Source organism: Aotus nancymaae, unplaced genomic scaffold (assembly GCF_030222135.1).
Source record: "Aotus nancymaae isolate 86718 unplaced genomic scaffold, 86718_ANA_hifiasm-v0.15.2.pri h1tg000011l, whole genome shotgun sequence".
In the NCBI taxonomy this organism is placed as follows: Eukaryota; Metazoa; Chordata; class Mammalia; order Primates; family Aotidae; genus Aotus; species Aotus nancymaae.
In genome coordinates, this window is record NW_026988422.1 from 82,829,978 (window position 1) to 82,853,499 (window position 23,522).

At 41.9% G+C, this 23,522-nt stretch overlaps 2 protein-coding genes across 3 annotated transcripts in view; one reads left to right on the top strand and one right to left on the bottom strand.

Annotated features, from left to right (window-relative positions):
- The window catches only part of SETD3 (SET domain containing 3, actin N3(tau)-histidine methyltransferase), a 79,402-nt gene extending 74,384 nt beyond the window's left edge, over positions 1 to 5,018 (bottom strand). Inside the window, exon 1 of one of the 2 annotated variants that reach the window (XM_021675213.2) lies at positions 4,950 to 5,018. The gene's annotated coding sequence lies outside the window, so the exon portion shown is untranslated. Of the gene's footprint in view, positions 1 to 2,872; positions 2,893 to 4,949 lie in introns of those variants that run through there. The other variant, XM_021675214.2, reaches the window with a different exon arrangement.
- A 625-nt stretch (positions 5,019 to 5,643) lies between these two features.
- The window catches only part of CCNK (cyclin K), a 29,549-nt gene continuing 11,670 nt past the window's right edge, over positions 5,644 to 23,522 (top strand). The window contains exons 1-4 of the mRNA XM_012471110.3: positions 5,644 to 5,718; positions 16,863 to 17,111; positions 17,745 to 17,826; positions 19,654 to 19,785. Of these exons, the coding sequence (XP_012326533.3) occupies positions 16,915 to 17,111; positions 17,745 to 17,826; positions 19,654 to 19,785 (411 nt within the window). The 5' untranslated portion in view covers positions 5,644 to 5,718; positions 16,863 to 16,914. The remainder of the gene's footprint in view (positions 5,719 to 16,862; positions 17,112 to 17,744; positions 17,827 to 19,653; positions 19,786 to 23,522) is intronic.

Below are 23,522 nucleotides of genomic sequence, written 5' to 3' on the forward strand. Positions count from 1 at the left end.
GAACCTAAATGCAATTATTCATGCTGTCATGTTCTTTATTTCATCACCAACCTTGCCATGACCTGTGTCCTGTGGCAGTTCTCAACATGATCGTCCCCATCACAATCATGTCATTTGGGCATTTATTATATGATCAGGAACTGAGGTAAGAATTTTACAGAACATAAGACAGGTATTATACCCCCTTCACAGATGAGAAAGCTGACGCTTACAGAGACTGATTAATTTATGCACAATGATAGACTCAGTTTGTGTCAGAGCCTCACCAGCACACCTCAATGACATATCTTACTGACACTCAATAATATTTCATGAGTTCAGCTCAAAACCAACCCACTTACGAGAGCTCCAAAGGTTCACTGTTATCTCTGATATTCAAAATGATAATATTCCCTTGCAAGGTAAAACATACACATGTAAAGGTGTTATCTCCTTGGCCTTTTAAAAACAGTTATTTTGCTGTCTTTGTCCAAATACATAGGAAGAGATTAAATTTGGTTTTAATTTAGGATATGGGCAAAACTTCCAAAACAGCTTCCACCCAATCCAGCACAATGCCACACTTTTGTTGTGGGGCAAAACACAGAACCGTGAGGTGATCATGATATGCAGCAATGCTAAATAATTACAACCAACAAATCAAAAATGTTATTAGTCTATTAGACACTAGTAAATATTTTACGGTAAAAGCAGCTTTAGGAAGTATTTTTCAACCCTAATCCTTACTTTCTCTCAACTATGTGTAATAGAAAACTGCTGATATTGAAAAGGCATGTCTATTTTCTGAGACTGAATATTGTTAACCATTTTTTTTTTTTTTTTTAAGATGAGGTTTCACCATGTTGGTCAGGCTGGTCTTGAACTCCTGACCTCAGGTGATCCGCCCACCTTGGCCTCCAAACACAGTGCTTGGATTACAGGCATGAGCCACCACGCCCGGCCTGTTAACCATTTTAGTAGGAAGAATTTCTTAAGCTTGTTATGTCCTAATGCATTGTATTCTTAAAAAATGGAAAGTGAAACTCAGAGATCATAGACAGTGATAAACCTAAGATGGTGCATATTTTATTAAGAGCTCTATGTATCATATATTTTTGTCAATTAAAAATTAAAAATAAAAAGTTCTGTGGAAACACCTAATTATCTACATTCTCTAGAAAATTTTTTTTGTCCTTCTAAAAAACAGTGGAAACATTCTTCCTGCTCTGCCCCTGTGCCCTCCCCAACTTCCCCATCCCAGTACTGACATTAGGCTTATAAAAGGCTAAGAATTCACTTTGGCTTAGTAATCAGTACATCCCTTTCAAAATTTTACCTTCAAAGACAGATTTGTCTTCCATTGTCAACCAAGACTGTTTGGACTTACTAGTTCACTTCTACTTGGAAAGTACTTGATATAAGAAAAAAAAGAATTGCAAAGTTTTAACTTTGATATTAGAATTTTATAATCATTTGGAATCAGTTTTCTTCCATTCAAATTTACCTCAGTCAAAAATGTTCAATATCTGTGTTTTTACCTGGTTTTATGATCTGTTTATTTCCAAAACTTAGAGGAGACTCCCAAGTGGAAATGGGGTCAACACAGCTAATCTCTGGCTTGAGTTAAAAAGCAAAACTTCTTAATCTTGCAGATGATAATTTTTTTTTTCAAAAGACTATTAAGTGACTTTTTAAAAAGCCGAGTCTCAGGCCAGTCGTGGTGGCTCACGCCTGTAATCCCAGCACTTTGGGAGGCTGAGGTGGGCAGATTACCTGAGGTCAAGAGTTCGAGACCAGCCTGACCAACTCGGAGAAACCCCACCTCTACTAAAAATTTACAAAATTAGCCGGACGTGGTGGCACATGCCTGTAATCCTAGCTACTCGGGAGGCTAAGGCAGGAGAATCGCTTGAACCCAGGAGGCAGAGGGTGCAGTGAGCCAAGATCGCACCACTGCACTCCAGCCTGGGCAACAAGAGTAAAAGTTGGTCTCGAAAAGAAAAAAAAGAAAAAGCCAAGTCGCAACTTTCTTTGTAATAGGAAAACACATCATATCTATTAATATTTTGATAGAAATTTATTTTTACCTTGAGAGTAAATATTATGCAAATTAATTCTATTTGCCTATCAAAATAGTTAAGCTCTCCAATGTTATGAATAGGAAAATGAGATGATAAAAAGAAATCCAATGGACAGAAATCCATTGTAAAGGCAACAAAAGTGAAAACTGTAGTAAAGTGTAAAAGCAAGACTCTAGTCTAACACTCTTGACTGGTTAAATATGACCTAGAATGAACTGTTACCCGGATAAACACTTCTATGACTGCAGCAGGAGAGAAAAGATGCACAGCTAATTAAAGGATTTTTTGCTGATTAAAAAAAGGGCCCAAAGATAATGATAGGTAATTGAGAAAGAAAATATTATAACTGGCCACAAGCAACATCCACAGTAACATAAAAATAAAGATATGTCCACTGTTCTGTTGAAAACGTTTAATGCCATAGTAATAAATGACTCCCAGTCTTCTTTGGGGGAACAAAGTCCCCACTCCATTCCCAGGAGTTCGGTCCAAGGGAAGGAAACACTTGAAACTCTTCCTCCCCACCCACAACAGAAGCACCAGGCACAGCAGCCAGGGAACAGGCAAACTAGTCTCTAATAACCCCTCAGAGATGGATATTCATCCAACTACACATAAGAAAGATAAGAGTATTATTAGTTACAGTTCTAAAACCTACTTCGGGTTTGTGATAAGAAAAAAGACTCCATGTAATTCAAACATTTAAGAAACCTGGTAAGCCTCAAACTAAACTGACATCTAGTCACAAAGCATTCAGAGTAACCCTGACTCGGAGGTAGGATTTTTACCAAAACACAGCACAAACTATGCACCTGGTTTCATTGATTTCAATAAATATTCACTCCAAGCCAGGCTCTGTCGCTGATGGTCATATTTTTCCTAGTGCTGTTATCCTGTCATTCTCCTCCAGGCAGGAGAGTACCGCGTTTCAACGAGGCTGTTGGGACTGTTTATCAGAACTCTCAAACAAAAACAGTTGTCCAGTGGTTGAACTTTAAATAGGAAAAATATCTGAGCACAATCTCCACATTTTTCTCATTATCCAGTGGCTTCTAAAGCAAAAGTTTAATTATCATTTAAAATGTGGCCTAAATGTCCACGGCACGGAAGAGCAGCTCAGCAAGCATCACTTTCTCATTGACAGTCTCACCGTGCTCTTATGAGAAGCTTTTGCTATTACCATACACATAGACATAGATGTTTTAATCTTCAAGTCCAACATCACTCCAATTCCAGGAAGAAAAGCACTGAGATGTTAGCACACTGGAGAAGCAACTATTTTACTCCTCCGAACTAAAGTTCCATTTCAGATATTAAGTTACAATCTTAAACACACAGAAAGGAGGGCAGACAAGAAAGGGGTAGCAGAAGGCTAAAATCCAAGGCTGTCTGGGGTCCCAATAAAGAGGTTGTTCTGTAGCTGGTTGTTCCGTAGCTGTTTGAGAACTTGGCTTTGCAAACTTTCTTAGGCCAGAGAAAAACTCCTTCGTAAACTGTTGGAATTTCACCAAAGAATCAATCACGGCAGCCCCAGGGACTAATCTGGTACTGCCGGACTTTCACGCATGGTAGCCCGTATAAATACAGTCAATACAGCATGGTTCAAGCAAGTCTTGGCAAATTTTAACGGTGGAGAGCAAGACTACTTTTATTTTCCTATATTCTTGGGTTAAATGTATTCACTTAAAATAATAAACACTTCTCCAAGATTATTATGGTTAGCTCAGTTTTGAAATACTGGCAAGGTCATTTCAAGAAGAAAAATGGGAAAGAGGTACCTTTTACACGATAAAAAATTCACACTTTTCAGTGTTCCGTTGAGTTTTAACAAACGCATATATAGTGGCCTCACCAGCACAACAATCAGGCTACGAACAGAGTTAACTCTTCGAGGATTCTTAAAAGTAAAATAATTTGTCGGTATACTTTAAAAGTATTTTTGCTTTTGAAACCTCACCTCGTTTATTTAGAAAAGCAAAATAACACGGTCCGAGTGATCTCAACGCGTGAATGCCTCTGCAATACTTAAACACCCTCCTCCCAACACTGGCCTGGCGGGGGTGAGCCCCGCAGCTAGGGGCGCGCGTCACTGTCAGCTCCTTTTCCCGAGTGAAGACGGGGGAAAGGCAGAGTTGCATCGCCGGGCTGGAGCCACGAGGAGGAAGAGTTTAACGGCGGAATGACAAACTCTAAGCACGGAATGCCTCTCCCTAGTAGGGCACTGCGCGTGTGGAGCACGGCCAGCGTCGCGTGGGAAGAAAGACGACCTATTTCCTACAAACATCTTCCCAACTGGACGGAGCGGAAGGGAGGCGGGGGCTGGTCCTCGGGCACCCCGGTGGGCACCGAGGACTCGCAGAGAGAAACATAAAACCGCACAGCCTTCCCCGGGCAGCGGGGTGACGGAAGGAAGGAAATGAGAGCGCGACCCGGCCGCACGCAGAGCCGAGCAGACCAGCGCGAGGGGCCCGGGCCCCACCCGAGAGCGGGCGCAAGGGCCAGGGACAGGGGGGCAAGCGCAGGGAGAGCGCTGCCTGCACCTGCCACCACCTCGGGACCGGGTGGCGCGGAGCCCGGGAGCGTGGGCGCCAAAAGGGACCGGCAGCAGCGAACGCGCGCCTCCCGCCCCGCAGGGAGCCAGGGCAGAGGCCGATAAACGCCCTCCGACCCCGCAGGGCCCTCCCTACCCCAGCTCCGGGGCTCACACCAGCCCCTTCAAGCCCCGGGCCCGGAGCGGCCGGCAGGGACCCGGGAGGGGGCGCGCGCCGGACTTCGGCAGAGGGGCGCCAGCCAGGGCGGGGGGCGGCCTCGTAACGCTCGGAAAGGCAGCGCGAGTTTCTCTCGCAGCCCCCGGGCCACATGCACGCAGACACCGCCGCCAGCACTCACCTGCCCGCTTCCCCTACCGCAGCGGGAACGATGCACTCCGGCCCGGACCCCGCCGTCCGCCTCAACCAACCCCCAGGCGGTGGCGGTGGCAGTGGCGCCGGTGGCGGCGGCGGCGGCGGCGGCCGGACGGGAGGGGCGGGACGGCAGCCGGAGACGGCCCTGCCGCCGCGGCCCAACCCCGCTCAGCCCGCCCTAGACCCCGCCCCCAGGCCTCCGCCGCAGCCGCTCATTGGTCCGCGCCTCGGACGCATGGGCGCGGCCCCGCCCCGCCGCCAAGCCGGCGTTCCGTTCGGGGTCCTCCTCAGCCAGTGGGCTGGCGGCTCCCGGGGGCGAGAGCGGCCGGCTCAGCCGCCGCCAACTCCGAGGTCGCAATTGGCTGTGTTCGCCCCCACCCCAGCTCTGATTGGACGAAGTGCGACGCGGACCCCGCCTACGCTCCCAAGTTCCGTTAGCAGGTTCGGTTGCTCCAGAATCTTTTTCGCCCCGGGGGGCGGGACCGAAAGGATGGGCCCTGTGGCTGGCTCCTCCCCCTGCACGCAGCCGCCACTGACCCGCGGGGCGGGCAAGGAGGAATGAGGCGGCCCGTTCCGCTTTTGAGAGCTCTGCTTTCTTCCCATTGGTTGACAGGCATCCTATTCTCTCCGCCCCTCCGGTCGCTTGGTTTTTGTCTCAAGACGCAGCGTGATGACGTATTCCCCGACATTCCACATGCAAGATGGCCGCGGTCGGCAAGGAGAGACGTCGCTAAGGGGCTTGCCTGAAACGAGGGGTGAGTGACCCACCGACTGCGGGCAGCACCGCCCACCTCCCGCGTATCCGGAGGTCGGAGTAGGTTATGGCCGACCGCCGCCATCCACTGGCAGAGAGTCTCTTTTCGAATTCCGCCTCCCTCCGCTAACCTCTCGTACACATTGAACTTAGCGGGCGGTGCGGGGCTGCGGGGCGGGCTTGGAGAGAGGGTCCGAGGCGCCGGGGCGGGGCAGGGAGGCCGGGCGCACCCTAGAACTGGTAGCGGCCCTCGCAGTAGGGGTCAGTCAGAGTTAGGGGATTTTCTAGGGCTTGGGCAAAAGGGACGGGGGTGTCACCCGCGCACAATCTTATGGCCACTGAGTATTCATATTTCCCCGATTATTTCGCGGCGTATTAGTCCCAACCTTGGGTAGGCCTGAGACTTTTTGGAGATTGTTCCGTATCTAGGGTGTTCCGACTTTGGAGTTTGAAGAGCCACGTAACGAGGGTGCGACTAGGAATGAGGAAAAGGCACTTCCGCGATTAGATTTCGTTCTTTTGGAGACGTCGTCTTTACGGACCCGCTCCTGGTGGTTAATTTGGTTTGTTATGAGAGAAATTGTTATTTAGAAAATTGGACCGTAAGTCTAGAGGTTATCTGACAGCTCCTAAACTATTGTCTGCCCAAGATAGGCTCGGTAACGCTCCCTTAATTTAGATTGCCAGTTAAACGGAGCTTTCGCTAAGTCATCTTAGGTTAGGAACGACTTTTTCTTTTTTTCTTTTTTTTTTTTCTTGAGACAGAGTCTGTCTCTGTTGCCCAGGCTGGAGTGCAGTGGCGCGATCTTGACTCACTGAAACTTCTGCCTCTCAGGTTCAAGCGATTCTCCAGCCTCAGCCTCCCGAGTAGCTGGGATTTCAGGCTTGCGCCACCACGCGGCCAGGCTACTTTTTGTATTTTTAGTATAGACGGGGTGTCACCATATTGGCCAAGCTGGTCTCGAACTCCTGGCCTCAATTGGTCCTCCCGCCTCGGCCTCCCAAAGTGCTGGGATTACAGGCGTGAGCCACGGCGCTCAGCCAGAAACGACTAATAAGAGCATTTCTTAAGGGTGGTCTTTTATGTTTTTAAGGGAAACTTAGTGATGTTTATGTATCTCGATCTAAATCTCTCTTTACAGATGTCTAGCACAGTGCCTTGCAATTTTAGGTGCCCATTAAAGGCTTGTATGAATGATTTTGCTAGAATGAAAGCGAGGAGCTTTCAGCGCCTAGAACACTGCCTAACGTTTATTAAGCCCCTCTGTATTGCTCAATGAAAGAATCGATGGATGATAGTAGTGATAGTAGTATTGACAGACATTTGGATTAAAGTTGTGTCATTAGGATGCTTACCTGTTAAATAATCTTGACTGTGAATGTAGTGATTATCCAAGATTGTTTTATTCAGAGTGACTACCACTGGTGTCTTTTAGGGATTTTTTCCCCCTCCCTTTTATCTCATTTCGATTATATTGTGATGCATTATTCAAGCTTATTAGTTGATTTCTGGGCAAATTCTGTTTAAATTTGTTCCATTTTGAAAATGTAGTTTGCACTAACAAGCAACAAAAACTATTCGAGTTGTTAATGAGGTTCTTAAATTTTAAATGCCGTTTCTAAAATCGAATGTCATAAAGAAAAATTGGTCATATCTGTGGCCTATTAAATGAGCTAGTTTATTTCAGGAGATTATATTTGAAAGCAGTGACTGCTGAGTGCCTAAAAGGGAGGACAGTGTGTTCTGCTTGTTTTCTTTAAAACTGGGTAAGGACAAAAAAATCTAGAATTAAATTCAAGCTAATTGATATTACAGAGTGATCATATTTTTAAGCTCAAATTGTTTACCACAGTAATTGCAGAAGACGTTGTAAAATCATTATTGATAGATTTTGAAAAATCCTAAAAATGCAGTTAATGATAGAAGACTAGTGTCCGATAAATGTCTGTTTTCACCAAGAGCCATTAGATGGCTCTTGGTTGCTAGGAACCTATTAATAATCTGTTCTAGAATCTTGTTGGAAGAGCCAACAAGTTTATAAGAACTTAGGAAAGGAAAGCCAATTCCCTCAAGCCAGCAGAGTTTCAATAAGAAAAGGACAGGTGAGGCCAGAGGTAGTGGCTCATGCTTATTATACCAGCACTCTGGGAGGCCAGAGCTGGAGGATCACTCAAGCTCAGGAGTTCAAGATGATGCTGGGCAACATAGTGAGACCTCGTCACTAAAAAAAAACCCAAAAAATTAGCCAGATGTGGTGGTGCATGCCTGTAGTAGCTACTCAGGAGACTGAGGCAAGAGGATCACTTGAGTCTGTGAGAGATCAAAGCTGCAGTGAGCTGTGATCGTGTCACTGCACTCCAGCCTGGGCGACACAGCAAGACCCTGTCTCAAAAAAAAAAAAAAAGCCAGGTGACACAAATCATATTTCCTTTTGTTACGGTTTACTAGACTGGTGGTGATTGGGGATTGCTGGACATAAATTTATTTAAGTTTATTTAGGACACTGAACATAATTCTGTGTCTAGACAGAAGAGCTGAATGTGCATTGGATTAGGTGTAAATGGATTTATTATATCCATTCAAATTACCAAACCCAAAATGTTGATTAATGGGTTGATGTAAGCCTGGGGAGATGTCTTTGGAGATATACTACGGGACTCTGGTCTTGCCCTGACCCTGGTTAGCACTTTTATATTACCAACTTTAAATATATAAGAAGCGTGCTTCTCAAGTTAATAAATGCACTCAAACCATGCAGTGATGATTAGCCAGCACATTAGATAACACTCGGGAATCGAAGAGTTCTTAAAGGCTGAAATATAATAATAGGCCAGAACTGACCAGATATAAATTTACTAGGCAAGATTGTCTACAGAAATAATAATTTAAAAATAAATAAGTTTACTTGGAGTGATTAAATTTACAAACACTCAATTTTTCTTGCTTGACAAAAGTGGTTCTAGGATGTAATGTTCCACTTACAGAAGCAGATCAGTGTCTAGATTGAGGGAAGGCAGTATCTTGGTATAAAGTAAGACAAATTGTGACTGTCACTTGTTAGCTGTGAATTAGTCGAGTTGCTTCGTGTCTCTGGCTCCATTTTCTCAGGGATGAATTGTGAAGATAAGTAAACATAGCTTGCAGACATGCTGCAACACAGCAGACACACAGTGGATGTGTTACTGAATGTTAGTTACTGCCCCCCTCCCATGTACTATGCACATGATATCTGTTTTGATTCCTAATATTTAGGGGGGGAAGTTGAAACACTGAAAAAAAATCATGGTGAGGAAAATGGTTAGATTTGTTTACCCTAGAGAAGAGAAGAGAATGTAAAAATTGCTTTTACCTATTTGAAAGGCAATCAGTAGATAAGGGAAGTGTATTTTCAAGGCTTAGTTTAGGGACCCTGGTGGAAGTTCAAGAGTTGGTAAAAGGTAGGTTTTATTCATACATTATTTTATGCCATCTGTGTAGCAGATCTAGGGAATGAGCAGAGCAGATAAAAATCAACATAGAAATACAGGAATTATGTGAACACCAGTTATTGATACCCAGCAATGCCATAGGTTGTTCTATAAACTAATCAGATTTCATTGATAAGTGGCCAAATATTACTAAGAGGGGATTTCAATATTGGGTGAGAGAACTGAGTAGTGACATTTACTGTTGTTTCCATAATTCTAAATGTTGAGAATATATTTAGTCTTTTATGATGTAAAATGATATTTATGAAGCACATTCCTGAAAGGTGCTGCTAAAACATCCTGACAGGTTGCTTGTTTATGGATTTTCATTTTGCAGAGTTCATAAATCTCAGTCATTTTCACAGTAATCACGAGCTGCTAATGCGAAAATTTATAACTTTAGGGTCTTGTGAAAAAACAATTGAATAGGGAACAGATTTATAGAACTGAGGCAAGAACTTTTTCAGGGAGTTGTACGATTTTGAGGACTATCTCTATTCTGTTTATGTCCATAATATTTTCACTGCATTTCATGAATTTGTTCATTCTGCCTTGGAATCTGCAGGGACCAGGAGTTTGTCCAGTGACAGAAGGTAAAATAGGATTGAATATACTTATGATTTATCCACTTGTAGACTGAGATTCTTTTCCATTCCAGTTACGTCCCTACTGGGTTATTGCTAATACTATTCCCCACTCTGCCCCTTTCCCCTCAACAGATATCTTGGCATTCCACTTCCTAGAAAATATGGAGGTAGTTTGAGATTTTTTAGTTACTTCCTCCCCCTTAACAGATTCTTTAATAATATCTTTATCAAATTTTTTCTTCCCTTCTCAGGGAAAGAAAGAGCTTTCTTTCTAAGGTTAACTTTCTTACTGTGCTTTTTATTATCCCTTGACCAGTCACCCTCCCTTGTTCTGGCTCCTCTAGTGATTCCTTTTTTTTTTCTAGCTGCAGACAGTTTTCATTCTCCTTTATGCTGAAAAATAAATAAAAACCAAAAGAATAACAAAATGACAAAACCTACTCCCTGCTATTCCCTGTTACTCTCTTTGAGAACAGATGTCTCAAGAATAACCTATTTCCGGCCAAGCGCAGTGGCTCATGCCTGTAATCTCAGCTACTCAGGAGGCTGAGGCAAGAGAATCGCTTATACCCAGGAGGCGGAGGTTGCAGTGAGCATCACTGCACTCCAGCCTGGATGACAGATGGAGATTCTGTCTCAAAAAATTAAAAAATGCATTAGAAAAAATAACCTATTTCCTAGCCTGTTTATTCTTTACGATTTCTACACCTTCTGCCCTATTGCACTTCTAAAAATGTTATTTTATTTATATGTGTATATATGTATTTTACTGAAATATAATTCTATACCATACATATTACCCACTTAAACTGTACAAGTCAGTAGTTTTTAGTATTTTCAAAGTTGTGCAACAATCACAATTTTCAGTGTCTAATAAATAGCTAATCACCAATTCAAGTAAACTTTCCTCAGTCCCTTGTCCTTTGACTTTTCTTTAGCATTTGTCACTGTTGACTACCATCTCCGGTTTAAAGCTGACATCCCTTGGTTTCTTTTGCAATTGAGGATGCAGATTTCCCTACCTCTTGGACCAGTCTGTTTCCCTTTCTCTAAGTTGGTGATTCTTAGTCTGCAAATGAATAAATCATAAGCACATTCAAGTCTGTTTTACCTTCCTTTCATTGGGCAAACGCTCTCCTTTGGTGATTCTTCCTACTTAGTGCAAATTCACAGAGTTCTGTACCCAGACCCCTTTTTTCACTCTCCGTGGCTCCATCCGTTAAGATGACTTCATAGTTGTCACCTCTGTATAGATGAATCCCAAGTAGATAAGTTCTTTGGATGCTTGAACTGGCCTATTTCTCTTGTCTGATAGATATTTCCATGAAAGTACCTTGAAGTTCTTCAAGCTTAGTATTTATAGAGCCAAATTCTTCTTTTCCTCCCTCCTTTTCAAAACCAGCTTTTTCTCTTGTCTTATCCATTTGCCTTTTTGGTTGTCACCCTCTGTGTCAGTCAAACTTGAAATCATCTTTTTCCATTCTTTGCCTTGTGGTCAATTATGACACACACACCCCTTTTTCCCACTGCCACTGTGTAGAGACAGGCATGTATTAGGTATTACTTGAACTGCTACTATAGTCTCCTAACTGGTCCTCTTTCTGCATACCTCTAAACAGCCCTTACCCCATTACTGTCTCTCCCCTTACCATGCTTTATTATTATTTGTGGCACTTACCATTCCCTGACAGATATTTGTATTTTTATTTCTTATTGTCTCTCCCACTAGAATGTAAGCTTCCTGGGGCAAAGACCTTGCTTGTCTTGTTCCCTGCCATGCCATTAAGGCCTGGCTCATAGTAAATGCTCAGCAAATATTTAAATGAAAAAGTACATGGAAAACTGTTAGGTGTATGTATCTTAAAGTAGCAATTCCCAACTGTAAATAAATTGCTAAACTGTGCTAAGATATTAATTCCCTCAGCCAACTGTCCATTTGCCTTCTGTTCTAAGAATGTAGTGCATGTTTAACACTTATTAATAATCAAACACCAGAAACATTTTACATGCCCAAACAGTAGAATGGTTAAAGGGTGTTAATATTCATAGGATAAAACTGTACCGTACAGCAGACTTTCTCAGCTTTGGCACTATTGACATGTTGGACCAGATAATTTCTTGTCATGGGGGGATTGTTCTGTGCACGAAGGAAGTTCAGCAACATTCCTGGCCTCTACCCACACTAGATGCCAGCAGCAAACCCCCAGTTAGGAAAACCAAAAGTGTCTTCAGACATTGCCGAATGTTATCTTTGGGAGGGTAGTGACTAGGAAAAGAATAAAGAGAGCTTCTGGGATGTTGGTACTGTTCTATTTCTCAACTGAATAGTGTTACACAGGTGTGTTTTCTTTGTGAAAATCAATCAACCATACACTTATAGTTAGTGCACTTTTCTTTCTGTATGCTGTAATTCAAACCTAATGTCTTAATTTATGAAACCACTACCCACACATAGGCAAGTATTCCTTGTTTATTGAGGGGTTGATGAAGTTGAGGATCTAGGAAGCCCTCCTGGTCTCCTATGCAGTCTCATCTGACTTTTTCCCCGACTTTTTAAGATGTGAAAGAATAGTGCAGTAACTACTTGTTTACCTATGAACACATGTTAATTTTTTGCCATGTTTACCACGTGGTTGTGTTTTAGCTGAACCATTTAAAAGTAGGTTGCAGACATCATGATACTTCAGCCTTCATCTGCTAAGAAAGTAATTCTCCTGTGTAATCACAATGTCGTTGTTAGCCCCAAAGAAAATTAACTGACAGTAATTCCCTCCCTAATATCCTCTGATAATACAATTCATGCTTAACTATTTCCTAATTGAATTTTTTTTTTTTAAGGATCTAATCAAGGTTCACACATTGCATTTTGTTGTTAGGCCTCTTTAGCCTTTTTAAATCTAAGACAGTCTCTCTTTTTTCTTTGTTCATGACACTGACTTTTTTGAAGAGACCGGTCAGTTTTTCAGTAGAGTGTCTTATCTTCTGGATGTGACTGATGGTTTCCATGTTGTGCTATTTCACTTACTCTTCTGCCTCCAGTATTTATTGTAAACTGGAGTTAGGTCTAAGGTTTGCTTGAATTTAAGTTAAGCTTTTGGGGGGCAATAAGGCTACATAGGGAGGTGATACTTATTTCATGTTGCATCACATCAGAAGCTACGTAATGACAGGTTTTCACCCTTAGTGGTGTCAAGTGTGATCATTTTGTTAAGGATAAACTGTATTTTTTATTTCGCAGTAGTTGATAACGGTGCTAGCAAAGTAGCTTTTATTATCAGTACCATTTTATTATCAGTAGTTATTATCAGTGCCAACAAAGTACTATTCTCTCTATATATTAGTATTATTTGGACACGTGGATTGTATATTCACTATTTTATGATCAACTACAGTCATTTTTCTTTTTACTATTCAAATTACCTTGTATTTGTCCAGTAAGCACTCATCATGATGGCTCCTATGTCTTTTTTTTCCCTAGCAAATCATTCCTTCAGCAGTCCTATGTCTTGACAAGCTTCAGTTAGTCTAAGTACATCCCAGGCAGGCTCCAACCCCAGACTGGAAAGAACCCTGCTTCCTTTTAGAGGGTAATGGTGTTGAAAAAGTTAAGATTTCAGCATTAGGATTGTCATCGCTTCTTGGTACTTGAAAAGGAGAGAACTGGGATATATCTGGATATATATATATATATATTTTTTTTTTTTTTTTTTAAGACGGAGTTTCGCTCTTGTTACCCAGGCTGGAGTGCAATGGTGCGATCTCGGCTCACTGCAACCTCCACCTCCTGGGTTCAGGCAATTCTCCTGCCTCAGCCTCCTGAGTAGCTGGGATTACAGGCACGCGCCACCATGCCCAGCTAATTTTTCTTTGTATTAGTAGAGATGGGGTTTCACCATGTTGACCAGGATGGTCTCAATCTCTTGACCTCGTGATCCACCCGCCTCAGCCTCCCAAAGTGCTGGGATTACAGGCTTGAGCCACCGTGCCCAGCCTGGATATATTTTTAACCATGATTTATTTTGATATCTTCAGTTAAAATTTAACATTACAGATTTTTTCTTAACATTTGGTTTTAATTAATGACACTACTAACAGTATATTAATGAAGTTTTAAGACTTTCTTGGGGCCAGCTACGGTGGCTCATACCCACAATCCTAGCACTTTGGGAGGCTGAGGCAGGAGGAACACTTGAGGCCAGGAGTTTGATGCTGCGGTGAGCTAGGATCATGCCACTGCACTTCAGCCTGGGTGACAGAGCAAGACTCAATCAATAAATACACAAATGAAATAGGTTTCTTTTCAGTTCTTTTTGTCCTTAGAGTATATCTCAGAGCAAGACTCTGATTCAATAAATAAATAAATAAAATTTTTTTCAGTCCTTTTTGTCCTTAGAATTTATCTCACTAAGGATGTAACAAGATCAGAAATTACTTGAAGCAATTTTCTATGTGGTTTTGTTGCCCATTTGGTTTATTTTGAGTTTTAGGATTTGCTTTTTTATTTTTGGTTAAGTTTATGAGTATGTTAAATATTTACATGATTCAAACATCAAAAATTATAAAAGTACTCGGGAGTCAAGCAGAAAGAGCACCTAATGTCCACATCGGAATAATTTGAGCAACAAAATAAATAATGGTAGTATTGGATTATAAACCAAAAAATAAAAGTACATGTCTACACTAAAATAAATAAATGGGAGAGAAAGAACAAATATTAACAAAACTATTCCAAATAATAAATGTTGAAGCAGTGAAGGAAATAGAAGGTTATCACCATTAGAACACCCCGGTACTAACGTTAGTACTCACATTAGTGAGTGCTAAAATTAGTAGATGAAACTTGAAGGAGAAACCAGCATTTGTATGGTATTTTGCATTGTAAAATATTCCCCCAAAATATTTACTTACCACTGGGTGGTTTTAACATATGTCCACAATTTATTTGATACCTCTTCCTCCAGAAAGTAGAGCTTAATTCTCTTACCCTTGAGTGTGGGCTGGACCTCGTGACTTGCATCTAAGGAATAGATAATAGGAAGGGAAAAATAATAATTTACAGCGAGAAACCTGGCAGGCTCCATCTTAACCAAGAGATAATGGTTACCAGTAGTAAGTCGTTCTGACATCACCTATACCCAAATATGATGTGTAGTTAATAGTGGTTATACCAAAGTTAATTTCTTATTTTTGATAAGTGAACCATGGCTACGGAAGACATTTACATCAGGGAAAGCTAAGTGAAGGGTATAGACAAAAACTCATCTATCTTTACAGCTCTTCTGTAAGTCTACAGTTAGTTTAAAATAAAAGCTTTCATAAGAAGTCAAAGCTGTATAAAAAGATAGATACGTATAGAAGTCTTGTTTCCATTCCTGTCTTTTCCATCCTGTTTTTCCCCATTTCCTATTCGTAATTTTTTTAATTTTAAAAAATAGGGATGTCTGTTTTCTCCCCTCCTTTCTTACGTAGATGCTAACATACTGTGTACACTATCCTATACCTTGCTCATCTGGAAATCTGTCAGTCCAGTACTTAACGATCTTTCTCACTCTTTTTAACAGCTGTGGGGTATGCTATTGGCTACATGTGCTTGCTGTATTTTACTTAACCAGTTCCCTGATAATGGGTGTTTTGGTTGTTTATAGTTTTGCCATTATACATAACACTACAGTGAATAACCTAGTGCACATATTGTTTCATGGTTGTGACATTTCATAGTTCTGATAGTATTTTCAGAGTCAGTTCCTAGCAGTGGGATTGCTAGGTCAAAGAGCAAATGAATGTGTAATTTTGTTAGATACTGTCAACTTCTCTGTGAGAGTTGGACCATTTTGTACTCCCACCAGAAGCTCATAAAATCACCTGTTTTTCTGTAGCCTTGCCAACAGAATACATTGTCAAACTTTGGGATTTTTGCCAATCCAATAGGTGAGAATTACATCTCAGTGTGATATCTGATTATGAACAGTTTATATTTTCTAAGGTTTTAATTAACTGGTCTCCCCCCTGCCCTTTGAACAGTACCTAGTTTAATCAGTCACACACAAAAATGTAAATTATTGGTTCAAGCTTTTCTCCGGGTACTTAATTCTTCCTCTTGGAGGAAAGATCAGATTTCCTTCAGAGCTACCAGGTGCAAGGAAGAGAATACTCAGCCCCACCATGTCACCTTCCCCACCAGAAATGAGGCAGGTACACAGAAAAGGTTAGGTTTCTAGATTAACTGGTGGGAGCCTTGGCCCAGAACATGGCCACAGAGCTGCTGTTTTCTTGCTAACCAGACTAACCTGGGTCTAGCCAGCTCTTTTGGAACCCTCATTTGAAAAGTTCTGCTGTCTCTGATCCAGGTTACGAATGACTTATTTCTAACAGTGGCCTGTAGATGAGATCCTTGGTTTGGTTTTTTTCTTTTCTTTCTCTCAGCGTGGAGCTTTTGGAGAATGTCTTTATTCTGAATGAAAGGGAAGAGGATGAAAAAGCAAGAACAGTTTAAAGGAGTTCCTTCTCTCATGGACCACTTCCGTCCACCCACTCCCAAATCACAATATGCACATTTGGTTTACATCACTGAATTCAGTGATTTGTGCAGATGTGAATTAACTCAATCCCATGGCTTGTCTAAGTGAAAGTGCCTGCATAGAATAAACTGAAAAGGAGTGCTGGATTGAAGAGATGGTTAATTTTGGAACATAAATCTTTGCAAAGATTAAGACAGGCCTGGGTTTTACTGAAGAAAGGAATCTGGACCATCGTTAGAGGACCTGTGTGTCTAGTGAAGAAAAACCAGAAGAAAGTGAGATGTACTTGGTTTCTTCCAAAACTTTGTCAGATAGGTTTAACCCTTTAATCTTAGGGTGGATGTATACTCTTTTTAAATTACCATGAAATTTGGGATTTATTAATATTAGTACTGGGGTCACCTTACAGTATTGTGTTAAATTGGCTCCTGAGTTAGCCTGGGCTTCTAACTGGCAACTGACAGTATAGTTTCTATAGGAAATATTGATCCCAAACCAGGTACAATTTGTGATTGTAGATTGCTTATAGTATAGAGTATTCCTTTCTAACTTTGCTTTTCTCTTTCTCATAGGATTCTGACATTTTCAGAGAACCTTTTGGAAAGAACAAGTCTACTTCAATAAATGAAGGAGAATAAAGAAAATTCAAGCCCTTCAGTAACTTCAGCAAACCTGGACCACACAAAACCATGTTGGTACTGGGATAAGAAAGACTTGGCTCATACACCCTCACAACTTGAAGGACTTGATCCAGCCACTGAGGCCCGGTACCGCCGAGAGGGCGCTCGGTTCATCTTTGATGTGGGCACACGTTTGGGGCTGTATCCTGACTCTCATTGGAACCTACTACAGATAGGCTCCACATCCACCACCAAGAAATAATTAGATTCTATAGACAAAACAGATAGTAATTTCTCCATACTAGAGCAGTTGTTAAGTATCTTTGTTTGAATGTTGTTCTGGTGGGGGTTTTTCTCTTTCTGGTTTGTCATTTTAAAGGTGTAGATTTAGCCACTGAGGAGGTGGGGCCAGCCAGGAGGATATGAGGCACCCATTATTAAGATCACAGTTGAGGCTGGGCACAGTGGCTCATGCCTATAATCCCAGCACTTTGGGAGGCCTAGGTTGGAGCATCCCTTGAACTCGAGTTCGAGACCAGCCTGGGCTGCAGTGAGCCGAGATCACACCATTGCACTCCAGCCTAGGTGACAGAGATGCTGTCTCAAAAAAAAAAAGATCCCAGGTGAAGTGTTTCTAAAAGAGTGTTAAAAGTATAAGCTTCAGCCTCCTAATTCTCATACCAGAATTCTGACACTCTGAGATTCCCATCTCCTTTCTTTGCTGCTAACATTGTTTACTGCTGATTTCGTTGTTGTTTGTCTTTGTTATTTTTCTACATTTAACTAAGAATATAACCTGTAAAAGTTATTGGTTAGAGTCCTTAACCAGAACAGACACTATGATACCCTGGCAACTGGAATAATTTATTTTCATCGCTTCTATATGTTTCATTCCTTCAAGCAATTCCCAAGATATGTAAGTATTTGAATTTTATTGTAATTCTCTGTCATATGTTATTATTTCCACACGGTTTGCTGGACTAGTTATAATCTCTCTTTTTCTCATATTTTCCAGAAAGTATTTATTATTATACGGTATATACTGTATATAAACAAAATCAAGTTTGAACTTTGTTTATTCCAGTTAGCCGTGTTCAAATCTGTTCACTTAGGCCAATACGGACCATAGTCGTATTGTACTTTGTGTGAACGTTTACTCCCTTGTTACCTTTCCTAAGATAAATTTAGGCTTATAATTGAGACTCAACAAAGACCAAGAAAGCAAAATGGAACAGAAGTTGTCTGTGCCATATCACTCATTCTTTGGTCACTCCTCAAGACATGCATTATGTCTTACTCTCTGTGGGAAATAGAGTAGCTTTCAGTCTAGGGTAAGTGGTATGACATTCACAGAACACATGATGGAAAGCCAGGGCGTTGGAAAATACTGATAGGGAGCTGTGGCACTCAAGGAGGAGACGAATTAACATCTTGGAGAGATCAGGGAAAGTGCTAGGAAGGAGGTGCCAGCAGTAAGGTAAGCCTTAAACGTACACAGGGCATAGCCATGCCGCGATGGGCTAGGTCAGTGGTCCAGCAGAAGCTAGCATGAGCAGAGGTAGGGGGAAGCACGTGGCATATTGTCAACCCAGCCAGGTACTGGATTTAGCAGGAAGGGAATGATGAGACCCTGGGTGGAAAGATAGACTGGGTCAGAGCAGGATAAGCCTTGAATGCCAGACTTTAGAAATTTGACTTTAGTGGGTGATCATTCCAGTTATTAAAAGTTTTCGTGAAAATGACAGACTTAACAGGAAGGTCGTTGTGTTGATTTGTTTGCTGAGCTTTTAGTCAGATTTGTATACGTGTCTTCCTCACTGTTTGTGAAGTTTTTGAAGAAGGAGGCCATGTTGGAATCAGTTTTGTACCCCTGGCAGTGTCTGACATCTGGTGTGATCAGGATTATGTGAGGACAGTGGCATGCAGGAAGGATTGGAGCGGGCAAAGAGAAGCTGAAGACAGAGCAGATTGGCCCCCAGTGATATAGGGACTGAGCTAAGGTTCAGGTAACTGGAGAGAGTTTCTTCATCCCTTCAGGCTGCTATAACAAAATGCCTTAGACCCAATAATTTACACACAACAGAAACTTAACTCTTCACAGTACTAGAGGCTGGGAAGTGTAAGATCAAGGTGCTGGCAGCTTCCTTGTCTGGTAAGGGTTTGTTCCTCAGAAAGGCTCCTTCTTGCAGCATCCTCAAATGGTGGAAGAGAGGAACAAGCCCCTTAGGCCACTTTTAGAAGGGTAGTAATCCCATTCAGAATCACTTCCCAAAGGCCTCACTTCCCCTTCATACCACCACCTTGGGAATTAGGACATAAACATTCAGACCAGAGGAGAAAGAAAAGGAAGCATGGGCAGTGGTGTTGAGATGGCTTCCACAGGACTGTGTTTACTTGGGCTCTTTCTTTTTCCACAGCAAAGCTGGCTGTTTAGGGAGTTAATTTCAGATTGGAATATAAGAAGAAAATTTATTTATGTGACTATATTCTTTTTTGGCATTTTCTTTGTTTACATGACATTTTGTTAAAACTCAATTTTAAATAGTTTATGAAGCTAGAGTTTTGGGGGATTTATATGTATAAAATTTCCTTCAAGCTTATAGGGTATCAGACTATGTGTGAATGAGAAAAAGGAAGGTAGAGGAATGAGGAAGACCAGTTTATTATGAAGGCCAAAATTTATTGTGTCTGTTTCTATGTGATCTTTGATAAGAAAAATCAAGAGCTTTTGTTTCCCTTTTAGGTGACAGGAGCCTGTTGCCTCTTTCTGGCTGGGAAAGTAGAAGAAACACCAAAAAAATGTAAAGATATCATCAAAACAGCTCGTAGTTTATTAAATGATGTACAGTTTGGCCAGTTTGGAGATGACCCAAAGGTACGAACAATAACTTCTGCCTTCAAGTCTTGATTCCTCACAGAAGCCTTGTGATACAGTCCCACATGTTGGCGATGCCTGTGGCCCCTGTGTCTGCCAGTCTCTTTGAGTTCCTAGGAGGGCCTTCTGTAGAAGATACTTTGCGCTTTTACTGTAAGAAAGGAGGGAAGACTGTATAGCCTCCCCTTACTCAGTGCCTCCCTATGTGCCCGACGGTGTTCTGAGCACTCTGGGGCAATGACACATTTCACAGGTATGAGCAGAAATCCCCTTAATGGCCATTAGGACTCTACTTCTTAGGTGCAGTGGCAATGGCGGGGTTCCAACTCCAGCTAGCTTCCCGGTCAAACAAAAGTACGTGTGCTGTATGTACACATACACATGCCTGTATATGTGTGTGTCTTTTACTTCCAAACAGTGTTGGAAGGTGTCAACATTTGCAGCATTTTTGTGCGCCCAGAGCTTGATACTGGTCATGCCACCCATCCTGTCCTTTCCATCCAACTCACACCGGTGTCAGCAAGTGGTGCTCAAATAATTTTACATATCCTTTTATTGTATATTTAAAATACCACTTTTAGGGACCCGTGGCAGTGTTCCTCCATTCCCATTCTCATCAAGTTCCCCTTATTGCAACCCCTGTAGGGCCTGTTAATTATCCTTCATAAGATTTATCACAGTTAGCAATTAAATAGATTTTTAAAAATGCTTTGTTTAGGCCAAGGCGGGCAGATTGCTTGAGCCCAGAAATTCAAGACCAGCCTAGGCAACATAGCGAAACCACATCTCTATGATATAAGAAAAATTAATATTACTTTTTTAAAAAAAATCTTTATTACTTTTTGCTGGGCATAAAGCTACTGGGGTGGCATGCAACTGTAGTCCCAGCTACTCGGGGGGCAGAGGCAGAAGAATTGGTTGAGCCTGGGAGGCAGAGGTTGCAGTGAGCTGAGATTGTGCCACTGCACCCCAGCCTGGAAGATAGAGCAAGACTCTTTCTCAGGGGGAAAAAAAAAACTTTATTTTTTTAGAGGAGTTTTATGTTCACAGCAAAAATGAATGGTAAGTACAGAGATTTCCCATGTACCCCCTACCCCACACATGCACAGCTTCCCCCATATTCAGCATCCCCCCACCAGAGTGGTACATTTGCTACAACTGATGAGCCTATATTGACACATCATCACCCAGAGTCCAAAGTTTACATTAGAGTTTATTCCAGTGTTACACATTCCATGGGTTTGGATATAAGTATAATGACATGTAGCCGCTATTATAGTATCATATAGTCTGTTTTCATGGCCTTAAAAATTCTCTGTGCTCTACCTCTTTGTCTCCTTCTCCCCACTAGCCCCTGGCAACCACTGATATTTTTACTGTCTCTATAGCTTTGCCATTTCCAGAATGTCATTGAATTGGAACCATACAGGATGTAGCCTTTTCAGATTGGTCTCTTTCATTTAGTGGTATGCATTTAGATAGTAGTATCCATTAGATAGATTTTTATCAAATTATCACACACATAACTCCCTCCCCTTCTCAGCTGTAAGATGCATGAGAGCAAAGACTGTCTAGTGCCTCTTACAGTGGCAGGACAGAGTAGGCATTCAGCAAGCACTCGTAGAATAAATGTCAAACTGTTGTTAAGAGGAAATTTCTAAATCAGGTAAAGCAAAGCTAAAGCGATGAAGTTCAGCACCATAAATGGTGTTGTTTTTCCTAACTAGCTTGTATTGTCTCACAATAGTTATCTTTCTAGCTGCCGAGCAGTATGTATGTATATACAGAATGTATACTCATCCTCATTGCTTTGAGGAGTTAACAAGGGCCCAGAACACTTTTATATTGTGGTTGTGATTAAGACTAATATTTTGTAAGTATTGCCAATGCAGGTAACTCCTTTGAACTTAATTATAAATCTGTCAACCCCTTTATAAAAATTTGAACCTATTAGGAACTCACAGTAACAGTAACCGAAAATGCAGTTTTATAGATACAACTTCATCATCAGATAATGTTTTCAATGCACATGAGTATTTGATTTTTACCGAGTAGTGGGGCCCTGTATCCTGATGTGATTAGTCCGATGGTAGGAACATGCTGTAGCTCAGTCACGCACTGGTCACACAGGCAGGTGAACCTTGTGGCTGGCAAGCTGTGCTTAAGAATAAGGCATCACACAGATCTGGGACCACGGCAGGGCGAGGACTCATGGCAGCTGCTGGTTTGTGCTATCCCGGGGTGCCTTGGAGAAGTCCACCTTTATTTTTAGCCTTTACCCACTATACCATGAAGTCAGGAAACCAAGCCCCAATCCAGGCACAGTGAAGTAGAAGTTCTGCAGCTCCTGTGCCCCAGAAAATCAGAAAAGGGGGGGTCACCGTATCAATTAGACCTGAATGGGTGAGGGGGATTTTGCAACCTGCCTCCTGCCTCTCTAATCTCGTGCAGTCTTCCCTGACATGGTTTGCAGAGCAGGAGCCAAAGGAAAACCCCCTGGATCTGGAAGCAGTGAAGACATTGTGGAAAATGTTTTCCTTGGCAGAGAGGAGGGCAGTTATTTTGGGGAGGCAGTATAAGTAATTAGGAAAAATAAGATGAGTCACATGAAACTTTTTTTTCCTTCATTAGCTTTGCTTTAGTTGTGTGGTTTCCCTGTAATATTCAGTATTTGTTTTAGCCTTTGTGTTAGGCACTAGATGTGAGACACGAACAGACACAGTCTCTGCTCTCATGGACTTCACAGTTGAGTGGCAGGATACATTTGAGTCAAATGAGTATGTAACTACTTAATTGTTAGTTGTGCACACTATAAAAGATCATTTAAATGCTGTGGTAGCGTTCCACCCAGGGACCCAGGCAAGCCCCCCGGATAAATATGGGGCTGAAGGAAAGCTTTCCTGAGGAATGATGTTTGCTCAAACACCTGTAATGACCTATTAATTGAATATTTGGAACACAGAGGGAAGGCAGGCCTTGGGCTATCCTGTAACAGTATATGGGCTATAGCCTGCAAACCCATTGGTACACTTGGTAAAAAAAATTGTTTCTAAATTTAGAGGAAATGCTGAAGCTTCTGGGAAGCAGGTGGTGACAATGACAGGCAAAGAAAAAAAATATTTTTTTTTTTTTTGAAGCAGAGTCTCACTCTGTTACTTAGGCTAGAGTGCAGTGCTACAATCTCAGCTCACTGAAGCCTCTGCCTCCCGAATTGAAGCAATTCTTCTGCCTCAGCCACCACGCCCAGCTAATTTTTGTATTTTTAGTAGAGACGGGGTATCACCATGTTGGCTTAACTGGTCTTGAACTCCTGACCTCAAGTGATCCACCTGCCTTGGCCTCCCAGAGTGCTGGGATTACAGGCATGAGCCACCATGTCTGGCCCAATTTTTTTTTATATTGTGTGAAGGTTTCAAAGATTTTTAAAAACTTTCATGAGAAGATGCTTGGGAAACTAGGGTTGAAAAACCTTAATCTTGCCATGTAATTTGGAATAATAAATCATTATAGAATTATCTCTGTATCCTGCAAAATAATACCATGCTCTTAAAGAAAGCTAGTGACCTATGGGTCTGTGCACCTTTTGATGAGATTTACAGTCCTCTACAATGCCCTTTCTTTGATGCCAAACAAGGAATTCTCCGGAATTGTCCTCCCCACACAGTGTCTTGATTGTGCTTTACGTTGTCTTTAAATTGTAGGTACAGTTCCGCTCTACAGAGGCCGAGTTCAAGACA